General features: G+C 42.6%; 1 protein-coding gene across 1 annotated transcript in view; it reads right to left on the bottom strand.

Annotated features, from left to right (window-relative positions):
• The window catches only part of PGM5 (phosphoglucomutase 5), a gene marked incomplete at its 5' end in the record, with an annotated part of 82136 nt that extends 62572 nt beyond the window's left edge, over window positions 1-19564 (bottom strand). Inside the window, 4 exons of the mRNA XM_084278059.1 lie at window positions 2310-2435; window positions 7768-7914; window positions 11380-11542; window positions 19304-19564. Coding sequence (XP_084134185.1) covers window positions 2310-2435; window positions 7768-7914; window positions 11380-11542; window positions 19304-19564 — 697 coding nt within the window. The remainder of the gene's footprint in view (window positions 1-2309; window positions 2436-7767; window positions 7915-11379; window positions 11543-19303) is intronic.
• Between the last annotated feature and the right edge of the window lie 5508 nt (window positions 19565-25072).

Below are 25072 nucleotides of genomic sequence, written 5' to 3'. Positions count from 1 at the left end.
TTATTATATGCAATGCTGTGGGGTACCCCAAAACATCACCCTGGCTAATTCTGGAGCAGTATTTTATTTTATCTACATTACAGATTACCATCTTAGGCCTTTTCTTTCTGTCCTGATAGGAATTTTCCATCCTTATTTTAACCACTGAAAAAGCATATAATGTTCTATCCTTTAACCAATGAATTTTCATTTCAAACAATCATAAGGTATACTTTCTAAGTACTTACAGCCTTTTCCTATCCTTTCAGATTAGAAATAACAGGATCCTGAATGCATACGGACCTTGAAATGCAGTCATTATGAAACTGCACGGAACATCATTCAACCCCACAATCAAATCTTTTGTTTCTACAGAGAAACTGTAATATACATATTGTATGAAATCTACACTTCTGCATTCGGCAGCTTAACACTAACAACTGACTGAACTTTCTGCATCCCTGAGGCACTTGTGAATAGCTCGCTCAGAGGTAAAAATTTTGTGAGTAATTGCTCACTCAGTTGTGCTTTCTCTTCCCCCTAACTTACTCCCAAATTTTGCTAACCGGAGCAACTGTAACCAGAGGTAAAACTATGTGAGAAACTCGTGTTCAAGAACATTTAGATGCTTATTTTGTAAAATACACAGTAAACAATGATTCGGGTTTTTACCAAACTGGACTCCTAACAAATTACTCTTTTCTATGCCACTACTATGCTATCAATGTCTACAAGCATAACAGCATACTCCAGAGTTGCAGAGCTAAAAGCAACTTTGGAAGACAGTTTGTCCATGTACACATATGGCTCTCTCTAACCTTCACTATATTGGGGCTGGTGACTCACTTTGGCTAATGCATCTCATCCAGAAAGTCTTTCGATATGATGCCACCAATGTTTGCGTCCAATAAAGACATGGATGTATAAACATCATCTAACTTTGGTTATTCACTGTAACCCACAGCTGTCTGGCTCAACTTATCACTGTAGGTTCTTTCTGGTATTTTTGGGAACTGAAGACTGAAGAAATACTTTTTCAGGGGTGGGAGGGTGGAAGCATGGAGGAGGAGGGGGTACCAAAACAAAAAAAACCAACCCAAAACCCAAACAAAAAAACAAAGCAACTTTTCTGCTGTAAAAAAATTATCCTTGTATACACTTACCAAATGCATACTATGTGTTACAGTATGGATATTTCTTGACCCAGATACAAAATCACAAAGCCAATTCTCTATCACTTCTTAAGTAAAATAAACAAACTTGGTCGTTTCAAATTTTTGCGGTGCATCAGGTTTTCCAGCCCTGAGCCAAACTATGCATCTTTTTGACCTTGTGTAAAATTTTTCAACATTCAGTGGGCATCAGAGCTTTACACACTATTTGAGTATCATCTTCTCCAGTCCCATACATAACAGGAAGCAGTGCCTTCCCCCTTGCTCCCCCTACATCATTCAAGGATATCATGTGCCCTTTTGCCACCGCCTGGCAAAACTGGGTGTTCACAATGACTGCATGCCCACTATGAACCTTTGAACAGTGACTGTCCCTTTGTAAAAGTAAAATGCATTACAGAAGATTTGTAAATCTATCCATCTCCCTTTATCAATCTATTTCTGTAATCCCATTAAAAAATAAAATCTGGTTTGTCTGATGGAATTTGTTTTCCATAAGATAATGTTGAACAGCAGTACTTACATTCCTATCATTCAAGTCATTAGCTGTAGAAATCTTTATTTTTTCGCAATGTAGCCTAAGAAAGATCTCATAATGATATGTTTTCCCAAGTGTCATGGTGTATATTTTAATACTGGCACAAAATTGGTCCCCTTGTTATCTTCTGTGACACTTTATTTCATCTTGCTCCCAGCACACTGAAATTTTTTAACAGTTAACATTAGTGAGATCAAGGACTCGGCCAACTCTTTAAGGACTCCTGGGTGCAATTTCTTCAGACTTAACTAATGTTATACCATTCAGAATTTACTCTTTGTAGAGATTGTCTTGTAATCTCCTTTGATACTGCATACTGCAACATACTTCACCATCTCCTCATAGCAAGATTACCTCATCCTGCTTGGTTCCAAATGCAGAAAGAGAACATTTATTTGATACATATGCCTTCACTTCTTTATCAGGGAAGATAAACCTCATTGCCTAACAAGGGCACCTAACCTGTTGATAAGACTGCCTTTGTAACTAGTAGAATGTTCAAATCCTTTCTTATTACTCTTAACTTTACCAAACATTCTGACATTTATATGCTGTGTCTTTTTTGGGAAACTATTGCATTGTACCTACAATTCTCTCCTGATAGCAACTTCAGTTCATACCTCCATTCATGGCATCAATCCTTATTTTAATCTGGTTGGGTCCTGTCAGCAGATTTCTGATCGCATTGAAGTCAAAGATACTTCGAAGGAGATTGAGGTAGATATCCACAGAATCCACAATTTCCACTAGAAACAATGACATAGGAAAAAAAACCCGCTGCAATTAACACAATGGAAAATACATTTTCAGCACACATCCAGCAACTATGTACCTCAACTAAAATCAGAGCACACTACCTCTACATGGTATGGATTTGCTCCAGCAAAGTCAAAGACTTCCACTGATTTCAATGCTGCTCCCATCAAGCTTTAAGCCTTGCAAAGATCATCAGTTTTGCCTGCTAAAGGGCTACAGAGATAATATAAATTGACAGTTCCTATTTCACTGAAAACGTTAATGAGTGTACATTATATCAAAGTAAACTATCCCTCATTAAATTACTGAACAACTTTTCATAGAATCACAGACTCATTTGGAAAAGACCTCAAAGAACATGTAGTTCCAATACCCCTGCCACGGGCAGGTACAACCCTCCACTAGACCAGGTTGCCCAAAGCCCCATCCAACCTGGCCTTGAACACTGCCAAGGAGGCGACAGCCACAGCTTCTCTAAGCAACCTGGTCCAGTGCCTTACCACCCTCACAGTCAAGAATTCCTTCTATTTAATCTAAATCTACTCTCTTTTAGTTTAAACCCATTACCCCTTGTCCTATCACTGGACTTCCTGATAAGCAGTCCCTCTCCAGCTTTCCTGTAGATTCTCTTAAGGTACTGGAAGGCTGCTATAAGGTCTCCCCAGAGCCTCCTCTTCTCCAGGCTGAACAAGCCTGTCTCTCTCAGTCTGCCTTCCCTGGAGACATGTTTCTGCCAGGATCAGCCCCCTGTGGCCCTCCTCTGGACTCAGTCCAACAGGTCCATGTCTTTCCTCTGCTGGGGACCTCAGAGATGGACAAGTGGGGTCTCACAAGAGCAGAATAGAGGATCACCTCCCTCAAGCTGCTGGTCACACTTCTTGCAATGTAGTCCAGGATACAGTTGGCTTCCTGGGCTTCCTGGGCTGCAAGCTCACATTGCCAGCTCATGTTGAGCTTCTCAACCACCAACATCCCCAAGTCGTCTCCACAGAGCTGCTCTGAATCCATTCTCCACCTATTCTGTAGTTGGGCTTGGTTAAGCTATACAGCTTTAATCTCTGAGGATGAAAGATGTCCAGGCCAAATTGAAGCCACATGTTCTATGCCTCTGTCTGACAGCAGTAACTGCCTGCATCATTCCATCAGGAGAGACATACAGACTATTCTCAGTTATGGCACCCAGAAACTCATCTCAAATTTGTTGTTATTCCACCACTATACTTTTGCATTTTATATCTCACTGATTTAGGAAAGATAGGCTTAAATACATCATCTCTGTTATACTAAGGTCTTGATAATTTGAATTCTAAATTTGTAAAATCAGAGTGCTATAATTTTTCTAATTATTTTGTATGTAAAACATTAAACTAAAATGAATTCTCAAAAGTAAAACTGTCATAATGAAAGCAGTTACCCATCAACTGTCAAAAGCCATGTTTCACAGGCATCATGGAACATATTACTTTTCCTGATTGTATTAAAATTCTTATGTTGTACAATGGTCTTTGTATCTGGTTAAATGACTACTGAAATATTTTAGTTACAAGTTAAATTAAGTTACTAAGAATATTAGTCACTTTTCCTGAGAAACACTGACCTCACCCTACTGAGGCCCCATCCCTGGAGATATTTAAGGTCAGGCTTGATGAGGCTCTGAGGAACCTGATCTAGTGAAGATGTCCCTGCTTACTGGAGGAGGGTTGGACTAGATGACCTTTAAAGGTCCCTTCCAACCTAACACAATCTAATTCTACTGCTGTTCTTTAGGGTAACATGAAAATGTCAGACATTTTTTGAGCCTGAAAAAACCTCTTTGAATGTATTGTGAAAATACTCTTGAATGGAGAAAGAAAGAAAAGAAAGAAAAGTTCACAGGGATGAAAAACATGTATAGCCTATTTGAAACTAAGTTAATTCTACTGTATATGTTGAAACTTCCAATGATTCACTAAAATTGCATTACTGCATATCTTCTATGCCCTGCTTCTAACAATGTTCCAGTAGGGTCTACAATTTACCTCTATGGAAAAGTGCCTCAACTTCATTGAAGCTGCTCACACATGTTAAGATTAAATGTAGCCTATAGAATTAAAGTCTGAAAGCTATTTTAGATCCTCACAAACCCAACTGGTTTTCTCTCAGTTGCTTCAACACTACTGTAACCTTGTTTCACAGCAATTAGTTCATACAACTGAAAAAGCAGAAGTTTTAAATACATCAGCTAGTATCTTAAATAAATACTTTTCAAATTATTTTCATTCTTTCTGCACTTTCATTCTGCCTTTAGACACGTGTAAATCACAGAATCACAGAATCAGTAAGGTTGGAAAAGACCTTCAAGATCATCTAGTCCAACTATCTCCCAACCACCTATATTACTAACTAAACCACATCCCTAAGTACCTCATCTAATCTCTCCTTTAAGACCCCAAGGGATGGTGACTTCACCATCTCCCTGGGAAACCCATTCCAATGCCCAACCACTCTTTCTAAGAAGAAATTTCTCTTAATTTCTAACCTGAACCTCCCCTGACATAACTTGTAGCCATTCCCTCTTGTCATGTCACTACTCATCTGCAAGAAGAAGCTGACCCCCAGCTCACCACAACCTCCTTTCAGGTAGTTGCAGTGCTAAGGTCTCCCCGAGCATCCTCTTCACCAGGTTAAACATTCCCAGCTCTCTCAGACACTCCTTGTAAGACTTGTTCCAAACCCTTCACCATCTTCATTGCTCTTCTCTGGACACACTCCAGGGCCGCAATATTTTTCTTGTAGTGAGGGGCCCAAAACTGAACACAGTATTCGAGGTGAAGCCTCACCACAGCTGAGTACAGGGGGATGATCACCTCCCTGGTCCTGATACAAGCCAGGATGCCATGGGCCTTCCTGACCAGCTGGGCACACAGCTGGCTCATGTTCAGGTGAGTGTCAACCAACACCCCCAGATCCTCTTCCTCCATACAGCCTGAGGTCATTTCCTCTTGTCCTATTGCTTGTTACTCAGGAGAATCACAGAATCACAAGGTTGGAAAAGACCTTTGCAGATCATCAAGTCCAACCATTCCCCTCCTATGCTGAACCATATCCCTAAGTAACTTATCAACCCTTTTTTTGAACACATCCAGGGAAGGTGACTCAACCACCTCCCTGGGCAGCCTGTTCCAGGCCCTGACAACTCTTTCAGAGAAAAATTTTTTTCTAATATCCAATCTAAACCTGCCCTGGCACAGCTTCAAGCCATTTTCCCTTGCTCTATTATCTCCTGTCACCTGGCTGAAGAGACCATCACCCACCTCTCTACAACCTCTCTTCAGGTTATTGTAGGTGGTGATAAGGTCTCTCTTCAGCCTCCTCTTCTCCAAGCTAAACAGCCCCAGCTCTCTCAGCCATTCCTCATAGGATTTGTCCTCCAGCCTCTTCACCAGCCTGGTTGCCCTTCTTTGCACTCGCTCAAGGACCTCAATGTCTTTCTTATGGTGGGAAGCCCAGAACTGCACACAGTACTCAAGGTGTGGCCTCACCAATGTCAAGTACAGGGGCACAATTACCTCCCTAGACCTACTGGCCACACTGTTTTTGATACAAGCCAAGATGCCATTGGCCTTCTTGGCCGCCCAGGCACAGTGCTGGCTCATATTCAGCCTGCAGTCAACCAACACCCGCAGGTCCTTCTCCTCCTGACAGCTCTCCAGCCAGTCTCTCCCAAGCCTGTAGCACTGCATGGGGTTGTTATGTCCCATGTGCAGCACTCTACACTTGGCCATGTTAAACTTCACCCCTTTGGTCTCAGACCATTGGTCCAGTCTGTTCAGATCCCTCTGAAGAGCCTCCCTACCCTCAGGCAGATCAACACTTCCTCATAGTTTAGTGTCACCTGCAAACTTATTGAGGGAGCATTCAATCCCTTCATCGAGGTCATTGATAAAGATGTTGAACAAGACTGGACCCAGGACTGAGCCCTGGGGGACGCCACTCGTGACCAGCCTCCAACTGGATTTGGTTCCATTCACCACCACCCTTTGGGCCCATCCATCCAGCCAGTTTTTAACCCAGCAGAGGGTCCACCTGTCAAGGCCAGTGGCAGCCAGTTTCTCAGTCAGAATGCTGTGAGAAACCGTGTCAAAGGCTTTACTGAAGTCCAGGTAGACAACATCCACAGCCTTGCCCTGGTCCGTTAATCAGGTCACCTTGTCATAGAAGGTGATCAGGTTAGTTTGACAGGATCTACCTTTTGCAAACCCCTGTTGACTAGACCTGATTCCCTGGCCATCACGCATGTGCTGCATGACAGCTCCCAAGATGACCCTCTCCCTGATCTTCCCCGGGACTGAGGTCAGACTGACAGGCCTGTAGTTCCCCGGATCCTCCTTCCGGCCATTCTTATATATGGGTGTCACATCTGCCAGCCTCCAGTCGAGTGGAACTTCCACAGTCTGCCAGGATTTCTGGTAGATGATGGAAAGGGGTTTGGCAAGCACATCTGCCGGCTCTCTCAGCACCCTTGGGTGAATCCCATCTGGCCCCATTGACTTGTTAGTATCTAACTGGCCAAGTAGGTCACTAATCATTTCCTCCTGAACCATGGGAATTTTGCTATTCTTCCCCTCTCTGTCAGACAGTTCCTGAGGATGAGTGCTCAGGGAATATCCATCTTTACTATTACAGACTGAGGTAAAGAAGGAATTAAGGACCTCAGCCTTGTCCTTATCCCTTGTCTCTAATGTTCTCTCAGTATCCAATAAGGGCTGGAGATTCTCCTTGATCCTCCTCTTACTGTTAATGTACCTATAGAAGGACTTTTTATTATCTTTTACAGAACCGGCCAGTCTGAGTTCCAGTTCAGCTTTAGCCCTTCTGACTTTCTCCCTACATGATCTTACTAAATTCCTATAGTCGGCCCAAGACACCTGCCCCTTCTTCCAAAGCTTCGTTTTTTAAAAAAAAAAAACAAACCAAAAAAACCCACCACGTCCCGAAGCGGCCGCCGCGGTGCCCGGCCCGCAGTGCTCAGCTCCAGGCAGAGAAAAGACTGATACCTACTTCATTTACGACCTCCTTTCAGTTAGCTGTAGAGAGCAATAACATGTCTCCTTAGCTTCCTTTTCTCCAGGCTAAACAACCCCAATTCCCTCAGCCACTAGCAAGATTTATGCACTAGACCTTGCACCAGTTTCGTGGCTCTTCTTTGGACATGCAAACTTATAGTAAGGTATTTTGAAGAATTAACATTCTCTTTAAATAACTACCATTCTCATTGTGCAGATACTGTAATATTTATGCATTTAGCATGCATAGAAGGATGTAGAGTGCATAGAAGCAAACCTCGGAAAGGTTTGAATTTGTTCTCCAGATCGAATTCTTGTCTTCCTATGCGTGATAAATCAACTCTGAGATCGGGACAAATGGTATATTCCTCCAAGGTTTTGCTGATTTGATAGATTTTCTCTGAAACTATATCTGGAGCAGGTCCTATAAGAAAAAAAAAAGAGTGTGGTTTTCTGAATGTATTGAAGTTGTTAAGGAATAAACCCAAACAAAGAATTACAGTAAATAAGGTCTTTTCTTTCACTGTAACACGTGTTTAAAACATTATTGGAAAAATATAACATGGAAATTCAGTGGTACTTGTAACATTTTGATTCATATAGAGTATTTAAATCAATTGTTATCCAGGGTAAGCGGAACAGATGGAATCTCAACATATATATTAAATCCTTCAGCAGCAGTTTCTGCTTTCATAGAGCTTTCTGCAAATGCACACTTGTGAAAGCAAGGTGGCTTTGTGCTTGACAATATTTCATTAGATAAAATTTTTAAGTCTTACCAGTCTGGAAGTGGTGTTGTCTTGTACTTTTTCTCCAGTGGCTTAATGAATTGTATCTTTGCTAGAATTCAAAATACCTTAATTGCTTAACAAAAAATTAAGACCTGGAACAATGTTTTGGGTTTGCATGGCAAGGTTTTAGTAGCAGGGAGGCTACAGGGATAACTTCTCCAAGAAGCTGCTAGAAGCTTCCCCTAGGTCTGACAGCACCAATTCCAGCTGGCTCCAAGATAAACATATCACTGGCCAACGCTGAGTCCATTAGCAACAGTAGTGGCACCTCTGGGATAACATTTAAGGCAAAAAAAATGCAATTAGATGCTTTTTGCCACTAGAGAAGGGAGTGAGAAGATGTGAGAAATTTTGCAGAATTTTTTCAGGTCAGTGAAGAAGAGGGGGGAGGAGGAGGTGGCACTCCAGGCACTAGAGCAGAGATTCCCCTGTAGCCTTTGGAGAAGACCACGGTGAAGCAGGTTGTCCCCCTGCAGCCCATGGAAGTGGATGGAGAGTAGAGATCCCACCTGCAGCCCATGGAGGACCCCACGCTGGATGCCCAAAGGAGGCTGTGACTGCATGGGAGCCCCACACTAGAGTAGGTTCCTGGCAGGACCTGTGGATGTGTGGAGAGAGGGGCCCATGCTGGATCAGGTTTCCTGGCAAGACTTGTGACCCTGTAGGGGACCCACACTGGAGCAGTCCAGGTCTGAAGGCCTGCACCCCATGGAAGGGACCCAATATTTGTGCACTAAATATATCAATAATACTAGAGGAGTGGGAAATTAGCACTGAAAAGACAGAAGCTTCGAATTAGGAGAGAGGGCAACCTGTGGGAAAGACTCGATTTGGAGAAGTTCATGTCTCAAATGACAGAAACCCCTTGTTGGAGCAGGGGAGGAGTGGGAAAAGTCTCCGCTCTGAGGAGGAAGGAGAGGCAGAGATGTGTGATGTACTGACCACAACCACCACTCTCCGTCCTCCTGTGCCACTCGGGGAGGAAGTAGAGAATTCAAGAATAAAGTTCAGCCCAGGAAGAAGCTGGGGCATTTCATTATCATATTGTGTTTTGATTGGGTAATAAATGAAATATATATTTTTTCTAAATTGAGTCTGTTTTGCCCATGACAACAATTGCTGAATGATCTCTCTCAACCCACAAGCCTTTCATTATAATTTCTCTCCCATGCCCCGCTGAGGAGGGCAGTGACAGAGTGGCTTTGGTGGGCACCTAGCCTCCAACCAGGGTCAATATACCACAGATAGTTATATCACTGAGAAACAGAAATCTTACATTATTCGTACATTACTTTCATTGCCAAATCCTGAAGATTGGCTTAATTTTTAAAGATTTACTGTCAATCAGGTAAAAATTGCAGGCTTGATGCAAAATTACCAAATGAGCTATGCCATATATGCTGCAAGAGTTAAGTCTGAGGGACAACAAAATTCCTTCCTGCTTATCTGCCTCTTCGCTGCTTATATTAAAGCCACATTTCCACTCTGAAAAATTACTTCCTTTATTCTAAATGCCCTCTCTCCTAATTCAAAGCCTCTGTCTTTTCAGTGCTAATTTCCTACTCCTCTAGTATTGCTGATATATTTAGTGCAACTTTGCCATGCATATTAGTGTGTTCCAACTCAGATGCAGTGTATCAGATGGTTCAAGGTAACACCATTAGTAACAGTCACTGAACCCTTCATTTGTCTTAGAAAATGACTTCTAATTTCTAATCCAAACCCATCCAAGAGGTAAGGACAGGTTTCATTAGCTGCAGATCATCCTTGATGGAAGATACTTTCAGCTAAGGAGATCCCATGGTGTCACTCTGCATTCTGTCCTACTACTATAGAAACAAACTGCTTCTGCTGGATCTGGAGCTGCAAAATAGACAGAGCCAGAATGCAGTGCAACAACAGTCTTCCCTAGGACCTTGTCCCAGTGCCTATCCATTCTCATAGTTCAAAAGTGTTGCCTTAACCCACATATTCTCAGCAGCAAGTTAAAGCAATTACTTTTCATTATGTCCTCCTGATTATCATAAATAATTGAACTTTGTGACCTCTGCCTGAGGAATGCTTCATATTTAAAGTTTAACAGCCTGTTTGAATTTTATTTTAAAAGGCAAAGCACACTAAAAAAGAATGCCCCACCAACCGTTACCCATTCATCAAACAGATTTTAAATCTATGTGCTGGTTTAAAGTTTATAGAGTGCTAATGCATCTAATGGTTTGGCTTTGGTATGTTTGTGTTGTGACCTTGGTTTTCTCACTCTCTGACCTTACACTGTTCCTTTAATCTCTCTGGGATTCAAGCCTATGCTGTTTATAAAATCACGCAGGTTTAACCATGCACATTGTTCAACCAAGCATCCCCTCCTCAAGTTCTCCCACCTTCAAAATGAGGAAGGAAACATCGTTTTACAAGTACTTTCAGTTCTTTCCTGATGGAAAGCATTCTACATGTGTGAGGTATACAGAGTGTCAGCAATTGCCACCATACTGTTTTATAAGTGAACACAGATCTGTAGAAACCACACATAATGTGTAACATACCTACATGTGTTAGCTTGCTGATTTTGGAAAACAAGACAAATGCTCTATACACAAATTCCTTTATTAAACGGTGGATTTGCAATAGTTAAAATGGTACAACCCTCTCCCTGGATAAGGGCAGTTATTTCCTGGGTAAACATGAGACATGCTTTCTTCTGTACAAGACAATGAGTTACACTGCTTACAGCACTTCTGAAATTACATGCTTTAAAGTAAATGCCAAGACAAGCAACACAGAAATATGAGCAAGACAGGACTCCCTCAAAGGGATCTTTATAAAAATCAGAACTGTTACAGTGAACTGGCAGATTACATAAAACGGGAAGGCAAACCTGTTGTTTATAGAGATCTTATAGCTACCATAAGGACTTCAGTGAACATTTAATTCTTACTTTGCAGACACATGTAAACAAATACACACCTATTACTGGGGAAAAAAATACATATGTTCTCATAATTTTAAGAGAATAAAACACACCAAGTCAGGTAGTCATCCCCGTCAGCATATTTTCATCATACTGAGATGCAATGTCATAATGTGTCATTAAAAACACCTACCTCCATTGGCAACCTCAAACTTGACTCCAAACTCTCCTCCAGGTCCCCCGGGACTGTGGCTAGCTGTTAGAATAATGCCACCAGCTGCTTTGATCTTTCGGATGATACATGAAACAGCAGGTGTGGATAAGATACCATTCTGTCCAATAACCAATCTGCCGATCTAGGTGGAAAAGGAAGCCAAAGTACTCTGAATGGTACTAAACTTCTGGAAATTAATAAACACACATATAGGTATGCATGTATAGGATAGAAACTGTAAAGTCCTAGTATGGAACCTATTTGTTTGCAGAGAAATACACGTGTACGAGTTGGCTGCATGCTAACACAAAAGAATTGCGTCCTGGCAGGTTTAACCCCAGAGGTGTGTGTACTGACAGTAAAGCAAGCGTACAGACATGGCTGCGATTTGCAAAGTTCCCAAGCATAGCACTGGGCTATGATCCTGCTAACAAACAGTTCCAAGTATCCAAAAAAAACCAGCAAATCCCCTCAAAGATCAGTACAGTTTAGGGATGACTGTGTAGATGCAGTTTGCAGGGTTGGGGCTTTAGCTTGGTGAGAGAGAACCACAAGCAAATTGCTTTTCATAGAGCAGCCTTTTAGTGCAAGCACAAACATCACTACGCACTGTAGTCTCTTGAGCCATATCTCTATTACCAAGATACCCTGCTCTATAGAAAGTAACACTTCTCCTCCACCCATCAGTGACTCCTTGGCTATTCCAGATGAAGAGGGTATGTCTCCCAGGGCACAGCTGAGCAGGGGAAGTTCCCACCATTCTTAAAAGTATAAAAAGCTTTCAGGTGGTGTTATTAAACAGTGACTCAATGTGTTTGGTATTATGTGCAGTTCCACTGCAAGGTTCCAATTTCAAAACCTTGCCTTCATCCCCTACACAGATACTACAGTTTCAGCTCAACATAAATAATCTAGGAGCCAACTAGAAATGTATTTACAAAGAAATAAAAGAGTTCCAGTTCCTGGGTAACAGGCAGATACAAAAGAAGGAGGGGAGAAAGGGAGGTTAGTGTCACACAGGAGAGCTGAGACAGCTGCATACAGAGTTTAAAAGGATATTGCCAAAGTTGATTATTCTTTTTTAATACTCTCACCTAAAAACAAACTCCACCACCACTACTGAGTAGTAGTTTTGGAAGGAGAGGGACAGAGAGAGGAGACATAGGCCAGGTGAATCCTTCCCATTCCTCAGCTAAAAGTAGACTGTGAGTTCAACTTCAGGTTTCCTTCTCCAATTTGAGGGTGCAAAGCAACAGCCCAGGAGGTGTCACTACCTGCCTCCTTTCTATAAAGAGCATAGCTGTCACTCCCTCAGAAACGGATGACCTTCTGGCTTTAGCACTTGTGTGAGGCCCTTTATGGTTATTTAGAATTGGGGTTCCAAATAATTTCAGAAAAAGAAAGGATTCATACATTATTTATGTAGCCTGTTTTTGTGAATACTATCATCAAAATTTTTAAAAGCCCACATTTCTACATTGATACTAAGCACGAACTACTTTTTTGCCAACCCTCACAAAGCAGTAACTATGGGTAGGCAATTCTCTTGCACTGAAAATTACAAGATCTGCTTTCAGGTTTTAAAAAAGTATAGAAGAACACGTTTGTTTTTATTAACTGAGATTTCTACCTCAATATCTGATGACAGAATGATTTTTTGTCCACCTGGTTCTCTTTTCATAGTTTTTGCAGATAATTTGGAAGCCTATGGGTTGCTGCTAGAAAACAGGGAAGCTATCAAAATTATAAGTACAGTATACGGAATATCTTCAAGGTTCATTTGACTTGCTCTTGCTACTGCTGTGAAAATGTTTTCTTTCACTCTATTTTTTCTCACAGGTTGAAACAATTCTGAAGGAAATGAAAAAAGAGTAAGTTAAGAAATAAGAAATTTTGGGTTCTTATTTATCTACTATAATTCCTTTTTTTTTTTCCCAGAGAAATCAAGTGTCCTTTCCAGGATAAAAAATTGCAAACCAGCACAACATTTTCTACTTCAGATTCCTTTAAAGGAGTGGTTCTACTGATAAAGTCAGTTGATGAGTGTGGAGTATATATACAGCTAACACACACAGCCACAGCACACAGCTGAAGCTCATTTCTGCTCCATCCAATGGTACTGAACAATTTTATTTCCTATTTAAGCCTAACAATACAGCTTCATTAATTTATGATTTAACAATTTAGAGCAATACCATCTTCCTTATTATAAAACCTGAAGGTGACTATAACATAAATACATCATTTATTTATTTGTGGAACAAAACATACCAGTGAATACAGTTTTCCACAAATAACAAACTAAACGTTATGTCTGCACACTGTGCCTGCCCTTACTTGAGAGACTGTCTCACTTTCTGGCCCCATGCCTCTCCTGCCTTCCCACTCTTGCTTCTCCCTACAGGTGATACCAAGCAGCAGTGTTACAGCATGTGTGTTTGTAAATATCTATGTTCCTAATAATTTACAGACAAGAAAGTGTATTTCCTCCACTCCTAGATCCGAGCCAAGTGAAGAAGCTGATTACATGTTATTTCACTGATTACAGAAGAAAGTTGGTATCACTATTACTGATCAGACTTCCTCACATTTATGTCATGTTCTTACAACCTTTTAAAACTCTTAAATCTCCAAATGTTTCATTTAACTTATTCAGCTGTTTTTAATACTAAACTACTTCAAAAATACTTTTGATACCCCACTTGTTAATCACAGATATGCAATTCCTACATTGTGGAATAAGGAAGATTTTTTTTTTAAGCAGAAGCATTTAGAGTTGTTGTGGGCTGACAACTGACAGATTCACTTTTACCTTAGAGAACAGGCAAAGTAAAACTCAATCCATCGGGAGAGGCGCTGAAATCACAAGGAGTTCTAGCACATGCCTTGACACACTTTCAGAGTCAAGTTCAAGAAAGCTTTTCATTAGCCATGTAAGTAATTTGAAAGAGAAATAGAGGTTTTCTTTCAAATTGTTCTGAATGCATGGCCTATTACAGCTTATTTTCAGTCCATGAAGCAGCTTTTTGACAAAATATCACATCTTGCAAGACTCTTGTATTAATTTTGTCATTTAATCACTATTACCAGTTGTACTAAAACATTAAAAAACCCCACAGCACACTGGGAAACAGACTTCAACAAACTTCCTTCTACAGCAGTCTGCCCATGTACCTTTATTATGGCACAAAAAGCATGATAAAAATAAATACTGAAAACATTTGTTTTGAATATTGTCTCTCCCTTTTTTAAACTATGAAGCATGTAGAAAGCTAGGGCAATGACTCAATCTTCCAAATACAGCTGTCAGAAATGGATGCCAGCTCTTAAAACAGAATTGTGTATGGGAAGCACAAGGAAGATGACAGGAATTACATTGTTGCAAAATGCTTGAAAACAACATAACACCAAATCTATCTTGTAGTACTCAAGTATAAATACATTTATTCTTGCAGACAGGGTTATCGTGAGCACATGTTCTCTGCACTTTGAAATCTGAACTCGTGAGGTTTACATTTCTGCCTGCATGCACAGCAAAACTGGGGGTTTTTTTAAAGTAAGTAGAACACGTAAATAACTCAGAACGCACAAATTACCTGGCACTATCACTTCACCATATCTTCATTTTTTTCCTGTTTAATAGATGTTGCACAATCCAGTTTTCTCATTTTTATGCATGCTGAATATTAATACAAACAGGAGCAATTTGCCCTCAACATTTGTCACAAGGCTACCATTTCTATACTACTTAAAAATATTACTTATTATACTAATTTCTATACTACAACGTTTAATATTCTAAATTAAATATATTGAAAGTGAAATTACATGAATGACACACCAATATTTTATTTGTTGTGACTACTGTAAAGAGCTTCACCCTACGTGAAGGTCTTCAGTGAAAGCGCTGAAGGCCAGTGCAGACCTTAGAAGTGTATACATGCTACCCACCTTCCTCTGCTCTCTTCATTTTGGTGGCAAGATCGCATAACCTTATCTTCTCGTGGCCCAGAAGCTATTTGTTTTATCTCTGAACCAAATACTAAACCGACATTTTAATTTCCACTAAAGAACCCTTAGGTTTACAGACTTGTGGCACACTGGGCTAAAGCAGTAACCAAATAATGTCTACATATTGACTCACAATTAAAGTTCCAGTAATATCATTCTGAAAATCTTGGACAGTTTCATGGCACGGAAAGATTATATTTGGAATTCAAAACCTTGCATGGCTACGAGATCACAGGCATGTAATGTCTCTTCTAATACTGTGCCCCTACGCCACATTCTATCTTGTCACTCTGCTTTTAGTAACAACGGCAGAAACAAAGACCGTGATCCCCAGCAAAACCTCACAGCTCACAGACTCCTCACCAGAGCAAGTCCTCTGCAAGGACAGTTTTATGCAATATTGCCACTCGCAGCTGTGCTTTCTCAGACAATTCAGTTAATTACCATGGAGTCAGTTAATGCTTTGTTTCATTATTTTTCCCAGTAATGTCTCACATGCCTCAGTCAATTAAACTGGAAAGAATATGAAGCAAGCAGATTACATCCTGGGCAGCATGGGGCTGTGTCTGCCTGTCTTTTACTATAGTGTCCTAATGAGCGTTCAATACAAAAGCAAATAGATCAATCATACAGCTTGAGGGAGGGAGGGCAAGATTTTCCTGGAAGACCATGGAAAATAAAAGTAACATCATATTATTTAAAAAAAAAAAAAAACCCAAACAACTGGAAAACTTATTGCTATCTCAAACTTCCACAGCATTACTAGCAATAATCTATGATCTCTAGGATGTTGCTGGGACTTTCCATACTCAGAATATGATCGTCAGCTTCTGATCTGCCACTGAGACCCACATACAGCAGCTTCTCATTTAAATGTATCCTCTTTGCATCAAAAATGAGACACAACATACAGTTGATGGGTCTAATGGAATAGCTGCATTTAATTTGCAGTGGAACTGTATTATGAACAATGGAGCCTTTTACTTCAGTTCTTCCAGATATTAAGGTGGAAGGACAGAACTACTGACAGGACACAAGTGAAAGAAATAGAGCCTCTCCTACCTCCCCACTTGGCAAAACTGCTTTTTGCAACCTAGAATGATACAGGACCTCTGTCTGGCTTTCCTCACACTTCTCCGCAGTTCCATGATATGCTGTCCCTTACACACAGCCCCAGCTGCTTTACCCATCAAAGGGTGACCTTGGCTAGCTACCTTCAGCTCTGAACAGAAGGATCTGGTGGAGCAAATGCTGATTAGAGGTGCACAACATGGACCAGCCTGCCACTGTTGCCACCAGTGGAAGCCTACACAGGCTATAGCTGTGGAGTGTGTACCTGCCATCCCAAGCTGGAGGGCATGAGCCAGAAGGGCTGAAGATGAGAAGGTGGCAGGGCAAGCACTGGCAGCTGACTGGGCAGGGGCCTCTTCTCATTGCTGGGGCCTCTGCCAACTGTGCTAGGCTGTTAAGGCAGGGGGAATGCGGGATGAGTCACCACATTAGAACAAGGGGAACCTAGCCACTCTAAAGGGCAATACATTTACAGTTGATAAAAGAAAAGCCCTTTTATTTTTGTATTCAGCAGACACAATTAACCGTAAGACTTGGTATGTGTCTTCCAGGAAGGATATTCGAACTCAGTTCATCAGCACTAGGTGGCTATCCCTCTCCTGGCACTCTGGGGTGGCTAAAAGTTTTGAAGGCAGCTTCAAGGCTTCCATGCGTTTTATCTGATCTTTACTAAACCAGCTCACTTCTTTCCTTGTGACACTAACTACATGCCTTCTGATGGCATTAACCTCATCCAAAGGGAGAGATCTTCGCCCTCAGGAGTGTTCCTCTCCCCATACTTACATAGAACAGCACTAATCAATGCCTTCAGGGAAACGTAGACATTTTTCCAGCTGATGTATTTTAACAGCCAAAGAATAAAACATCCAGACTGTGTTCACCAGGGGATGGAAGGCTTATGTATTTACAGTGTACTTGAGAGAAACAGGGGTAAGGGTGAGCAGGGTGAGAATGGTAAAGAGGTGATGGAGCATTAACACATGGAAATGGGAAGCCTTTTCAGTATCAGTAGCACCCCACCAACTGGCCTGCTGAATTTGTGAGGACTGTATCATTAGTAAGAGTATCAGGCTTGAATTCAGGTTATTTGTGGGAACTGTGAGCAGAAAAGCTTGGTTTTTGGCTGCACAAAACACAAGGGAGAAACTGTATCCAAGAAACTTGCAGTAACTTAAAGAGGAAGGACTACTACAGCAAGACACCAGAAACTCATCAATCTGGACATCTTCTGAGGTCAAAAAGAAATGATCCCCAGGGGAAATACAGCAAAGTGGGGAACGTGACAGAAGCAGCAGGGAGAAGGCTAGCTGCCAGCAAAAAATAGTCTGGAAGGAGTCCTGAATACAGTATAACCTGGCTGGCAACTTCCTCCTCTTCTAACCCCTAAACTTCTTGTCTTCCTCAGTACCCCAGACCTCATGGTCACCTTATGGCTGTAACTTACTCTGTATCTCCTACCAGTGTACATGGGCAATCCAGGGACCCAGCCTCCACAGGGCAGCTCTTGCCGCTGGGCTCTTGCTTTAGCTGCTGCTGTGCTTCATCCCGCCTGGTCAGTAAGTACGACTCCAGCAGCAAGGCTTTCACCACCAAGCTACATGGCAGAGCAGGCTTGGGAGTAGCATTCCCTCAGATCTCATCCTACCTTCCTCACAACACCACATGCACCAGCCCAATCCTGCCCTGCTGCTCTGCGCTCACTCCCTGAAGCCACTGGGACACACTTGCCAGTGTTCCCCCAATAGCCCACCTCACACAATGGGCCACTTAAACCTGACGTCCAAGTCCCTGCATGAACAGCAAGTCTGCAAAAGCTAGCCAGTGTCTCTGTAATCGCAGGTATCACTATGACAGCATGAGTTTTAGATATAAATTTATAATATTTATTATTATCAGACTGGCTAATCCATATAGCTTGTCTGTGATGATAAATCAGCAGGGAAAATTCAGGCACATACAGAGATCGGTTTCAAAGTTTCAAGGTGCCCGTGTTATAATAAAATCCTCTACAAAATTATGTCACCTCTTTTGCCAGATCGGGATAATCAATTTAGCCATCATAATGAGAGACAGAAGCTTCAACTCTGCTTTGAAGCAGGACCCTCAAGCTTACATGTGCTAGTATTTCCAGCTTTCTGTACATATGCACCAACACATGAATGTGTATATACTATCAGAAAACATCAGTTTTCTTCCCAACTTCAGAAAAGCCGTAACCCCTATGATTAGAGGCATTCACTCCCTCCCGTTTTCTTCATGCATTTTGAAATTCGTTTGCAAGTCAACGGCAGAGAAGGATCATTTCCTTAGGATGTACACAAGCTGCTGGATTACTCCTGCTTTAGTAATATAATTTTCCTTGAATATTTTTATTCTCTCCTGCAGAGTCAACCGCGTTTTTTCCAGCCCCCATCCCTGCCTCAATCTAAAATAAGGTGTGAAACACAACGGCACGGCCAGCGGTCTCCTGAGGTTATCGCGATCACCTCCCCTACACAGAGACACAACCAGCCACGGCAACGCCCGGCGGTGCAGCCTGAAGGACGTGCGAGCCGTCACCGCCCTGACCGGGGCGGCCGGCGCGAAGTTCGCCGTCGTTTTTATTGATGCCGGTTCTGACATTAAAAAGTCCTCCCCCCGTTCCTAGGGCACTGCTCCGCGCTTCCTCACCGGCGGGAGAGCGGGTGCGGGCAGGGCGCGGAGGTGAAGCGGGACGCCCGCCTGAGACGGCCGAGGGGACCCGACTAGCGGCCGTTGGCGGGAACGCCGCCCCGAGGGGACGGCGTGAGGGCGGAGGGGAGGGTGAGGGAAGCCCGCTTACCCCGTTGGCCGCAGCCATCTGGACGACGATCTCGATGGCCGTCTTGCTGAAGTACCTGCCGTCGCTGCCGACCACCATGGTGCAGCCCTGGCGGTCGCGGAGGTCGACGGAGGAGAGGAGGCTCTGCACGAAGTTAGGCAGGTAATTGCGCTGGCTCTCGAAGAGCCCAGTGGGCCGCCGCAGCCCTCCACCGCCCGTCGGCCGCTGGTCCTCGTACGGCGTCGTCTGCACCGTCAGCACCGGGATGGGGGTCCGCTCCATGGCGGCGGCTCGGGGCGACCCGCTGCCTCCCGCCCGACTATGGCTCCGCTGGGGAGCGGCAGCCCCTCGCGAAGCCTGCCTCACCGCCGGCGGGGAGCAGAGAGGCGTTTCCCTACAGCCAGCTGGCGCGGGGTCGAGCTCCCTCACGGCCGGCCCCCGCGGAGCCGGAGGCGGGCTCGCTCAGACTTCGGCGGCCCGCCGGCGGGAGCCCGGCGCCGCGGGGGAGCCGGGGCGGGCGAGGGGTGCGCCGCCCCTTCCCCGCCCGTCGGGGGCCCCGCTGGTGCCTGCCGCCCACAAGGACGCCCGGGGCTTGCCAGTCCTCTGCCATCAGCATGCGGCGGCCTCGGCCAAAAATAACCCTGGAAAGCGGAGCCCAGAATCGCGGTCTCCTGCCAGAGATGTCACTGGAGGCAGGGGGGAGAGGGAGAGCCAGCACAACACACTTGCTCGGGGGGATCACGCTCTGTCAGCGCTGCAGCCGTCCCCTCCGACCCCGGGCGGCTGCCTCCCGGCCCGCAGAAAAGCGACCGCCGCGCCTCGGGAGTCGCGTCGCTCTCTGGGCGGCATGAGAAACAAGCCGGCGGTCTTTACCCGGCCGCAGCACCTCCCGCCTGGAGGTAGGAGCAGCGCCCACCCATAGCCGAGAGTCAGCCCCGGGCCGGAGTGAGACCAGCCGGGGGTACTCGCTCTGTCGTGTTGCAAGCAGAAACCAGGAGGACCAGCAATTAAAGAACCAACAAGTTCTTTCACTATTAAACTCCATACGAGGGGAATCGATGTTGGTTTTGGATTGTGGGGTTGGTTTTATTTGTGCTGGGGTATTTTTAGTGTGAGGATTTATATATTTTTTTAGTGTATTGCTCAAAAGCCAGGTTTTTTAGTGTAGTAAGCAAGCTTACAGAAGGGGTTTGGGTTTTGGTTTCTTTTTTCACAGGAGGAGCTGAGTTCTACAGGACGAGTCTGATCTGATTGTAGGGTAGCTGACCATGCTGGTTTCTGCCCCGGCTTAGTCCCTGGGAGGCTGAGCAGTGCTCTGAAGGTGTCTTTCCCTTCGAGGTATTGTAAGGTATTTCATACAGATGTGGCGATGCCAATGAGTTAATTGCAAGAATGTTCATTGTGCTCAAGTTCACTCTGCAGAGGTGGTGGCACTGGCAATTGTGAACATGCCTGACATTTCCCAGTGTAAAGGCTGTGTTTACAGATGCCTATGACTGTCAAACCAGCTGAAATTTTCCATCCAAATGCATCTTTCGTGCTGGGCCCACACAATGGTATTTTGCCAGGACAACTCTGTTGGCTGGAGAGTTGGAAAAATTAGTCATGTAACATAGATGTCATCCTTGTGCTTAAGAAATCTCTGGTGTAGATCTGCACCCTAGCAGACAAAAATAATTTTGCAAGGTAACCTTTAGGTCTCTACAAGGGATTCTGCTCATAAACTTCTTGGAAACATGGTGGCAAGATGCTGCTCAACAAGAGCATGCTGGTTACCTGGATGACAGGAGTGAGTTAAAATGCTTTGTTCTGTTAAGTGACTAAGGGCTCATTAAGACTCAGTGAGAGTCACCTGGTGAATGGTAACTTGGTGGTTTTGAGCCCTATCTCTGCAGGCTCTAATGCTTCATACCACACAGAGTATGACAGTTTAAGATACAATTGCCTGCTACTTATCCATCCCTTTGGCAGTAACCAACTACCTCCACAGTAGAACACTATACATGCTGCAGAAGGTAAGGCCCAACAGTTTAGTTTTTAAAATAAACTAATCCTCTTAAGCACTTGCAGGAATTCTAGCTCTGCCAAAAGAACACATATACTGAGCCATATAGTCCAGCAGAGGTCCACAGCAGATAGACAGAAGCAGTAATCTCTTTCTCCTCTGTTAGATTGCCTACTCTGTAGTCACATTTCTAGTTTCCTGTACTTTAGAATTAAAAAGCAAAAGGAAAAATTCTGCAGCATGGAAATGCTGGCTATTACAATCCTAGTATAAACAAGGCACAGCTACAGATTAGGTTCTTACACCTTAAATAATTTTGGGCACTACCAGTAATGAAGCCACGAAGTACAGTGTGCATTAGTGAAAGCTGACATGGAATCAGATAACTAGTGTCTACCACAGCCAGTATCCAACAAGGAAACAGCAGCAAATGTTGAAAGCATTAGGGACAACAGATAATAAGGCCTAAGTGCCAAAGGAAAACACAGGACAAAAGTAAGATTCAAACTAATAGTCTTTGAAATAGACAACTGACTGCATTTTTCATATGTATGGGGAAAATGTGTTCAGCATTTGGAAGAAAATTTATCGGTTTGAATCCATTTTAAAAACTCCGCAAACATGGGCATTCCCAAGGTGTACATTTGAGAGGGGCCGTTTCTCTGAAGTGTTTGTCTTTACCCATATCATTACATAAACAATGATGAAGAATAAAGACAAAGTGTGTTTTGCAGTCTTTTCAAGCATCACCTTGACAGTGGCTATAAAGGGTTATATAGAGCTCCGTGAATTTCTTAGTTCAAACTCGGGCCCTGCTTGAGCTAAGTCCAAGCAATAGTTTATGTGACCCTTCTTCTACTGTGATTCCTATAATAATTTGCGAAACTTAGGTTCCCAAAGTCATACTATTTTATGAGACGGTTTTCTTTTAAAAAAATATTTACCCACCTTCACTGTAGCAGTGCAGAACATGAATAAACACTGTCAAAACTTGAATGTTTTAGTACAGAAGGTGAAGAAAAGGAAATTTTTTTTTACTTTTTAAATAAATGCTTCAATTTTCAAGTACCAGGATGACCATTGTGTTGTTGCAATTATACATGGGGATGGGCTTAATTTTTAATTTTATTTTTTTTTACAGTAACACAAGTCCCACAATCAGTTCTGCTCTCAGAAGATTTCACTGAAAAGTGGAGGCCACTTTAAACGGCCAGTATTGCAGTCCATTAAGTGATCAATATGGGATAATATTAAAAGTCTGGAATGCCATCTTGGTAAACAGCAGCTAAATATATTCTTAACATTACCATGCTATGTTGTGAGTTAGTTTTTAAAAGGTTGTTAACAACTTAGTGGAGTGATAGGTTACATGCTAGATTTGATCCATTTCCAAGTAAAACAATTAGCTTTCTGACTGCCAATTTTGCAAGCTTAGTTTCACATATGCTGTCTAGTTCAGGAACATTTTCAACCCTTACTTTAAGTCTTAAAGCTTTTTAATTCCTGATGTTTATCACAACTCATTGGTCTTGTGCAATTGACTGGGTCAATGTTAATTACTCTAATAACAATGATTTTTGTGTTTCTTCAGGTCTTTTTTTTTTTCACAAGCATTGTAATGGTGCCTTTGTCCCTTTGAGTCCATTTGTCCATTTTTTTCATGCACTGAGCTGGGCATTGGGTTGTTGCCTTTGTGGTCTCAAAGGAAAGAAATGTGTCCCACAGCAAGAGAAGCCCTGTATAGTCACAGTTACTTCTAATTCACCTGACCCAGTGACCAGAAGTGTTCCCTCTGCAAGACGGAAGCCCAGCCCAGATCTGATTTGATGCTAATATTCAAGAAATTGCTGTGAACCTGAAGCTTGCATTCTCTTAAGAAAAATTCTTTTGTATCAACTTGCAAACGTTGTGGCAGAACTGGACTCTTACCAGCAACTAAGCAAGTTTTTTCTCCTTCTGTTGTTGCACTGACAGTTCAGTGCTACTACAATACCCAAGTTTTAGATGGAAATGTATCTTTACAGTTGTTTAATACAGCATGCTTTTGTGATAGAAATGTGGATACTCTAAATTAATTCAGCCATATTTTGCAGTTCAAATTCTCATTGTGCCCCTCAACTGGATTTTCCAATTACTCTTATAGTGCTGTTATCATTCGAAGAATGACATACAGTAGTCATTTCTTCTAAGATGAAGATTGTTAACCTGAGCTCTTGAAGAAAGCATTTTGCAGAATAGTTCCAAAAAAAAGGAAAATATTGTCTTACCAAAACCACTCAAAGAAAATTGTTCATTTCAACGAGTATATTGTTTTGCTAATAAAAGCAAAAATAGTTTTAAAACCCAGCGCTTCCAACTGAAGTGTTCCCTACTTGTTTGCTTTTTTTCACTTTCAATGACGGTGTTTCAAAATGTAAATTAATTAGAAGTTAAAAATATGTAAAAACCAAAAAAAGAAAATGGAAAAACGTTTAGATATTTCGACTGACTTTGTCTGTCATCTGTTCAGAAACGAAAGCTTCTCTATGTAAGCTTTGCTATAGTGTTTAGAAAAGGCAGAGAAAGTGTACTTTATATCCTTACAGGAAAATTAGTTCCCTTGTAGCAGACCCTTACAGAGGAGAAGTAGTATTTATGATCTGGTAGATACCACAACTGAGTGAGGTTGTTTTCTGGAAATTATACTTAATCACCAGAAAAGGCTGTATTTCACTACAGCTGCAAGTTTCTAATTACTGCAAAACAGGGTGATTGTTCTAAGGAACATTTTCATGCAAGCTTACACACAAATTGATTTAGAAAGCCCAAACAGGAAAAATTCCCAGAAAACAATTCTCTCAATCGACAACTGATTTACTCCTATGTCAGCAACTCGTGGTGTTGTGTCAGTCAGGTCTGACAAAATTGCCTGTTGTTATCCATCAAATTAGGAGAAACAAACAAACAAGGAAGGGACTCAGGAAGGGAGGAAAGATCGCCAATCATTACCTAACAGGAAAAGTAACTTTGGAAAAAGAGAATCCCCCAAAATGCCCAAAGACTCAGCTGCAGAAAATTTTTTCAGGTAGTTTTGTGCATAGCAGAGAAAATCAAGACAAATAACTATTTCAAGACCCTAATGATATGCCCACCCAAACTAGTGCTTTGCGTATCCTAGTGTCACTAGAAATGTTTTGTTTCCCAGTGTTACTGAGTGGCCAGTCTCATCAGTAAGTAATTCCATAAAAATACCCAGGCCAGCGCGTTGACTGCTAGGCCAGGAGATGCTGCACAAACAAGGCTACAAGCAACAGATCCGCTACTTGATGATTCTTGCCAGTTGTAGGGGAGAAGTGGAATCTGAACATGGACCCGAGCAACTGTCTGTGTTCCTACTCTAGTGCTGCCATAGTTAGTTCAGGAGCTCCATTGCTGTTCTAGCCTCTGCTGCCAGGACTGGAACAAGCCAGCGAAGCAGTTGACACTGTAATTCTCCTATCGCCTTAACAGCAGCTTGGAATGTGACTCACCAGCACGGGACAGGAAACAACATGTAATTCCTGAGAGTCGAAGTAAGGCCTTTTTCTGATCCTACAAGGGGATACGCAATGCTTCTCCTCCAAGTGTGTCGTCTTACTAGTGAGAGCACCATTCTACTTATTTACACAGCTTGCTTAGGTCTGTCACCTGTTACCCACTCCTTGTAGACTGAGGGAAATAAAAACGTACGTGCTAAAGTCTTGCTCCACACACTGGGTTTGCTGTGCAGACCAACGCAGGCACCACTGTGCAACAGCTTTTGCTGG

This window comes from Gallinula chloropus (genome assembly GCF_964237585.1).
Source record: "Gallinula chloropus genome assembly, chromosome: Z".
Taxonomy (NCBI): Eukaryota; Metazoa; Chordata; class Aves; order Gruiformes; family Rallidae; genus Gallinula; species Gallinula chloropus.
Note: the sequence above shows the minus strand (reverse complement) of the source record. Positions and strands in the feature narration are given on the sequence as shown.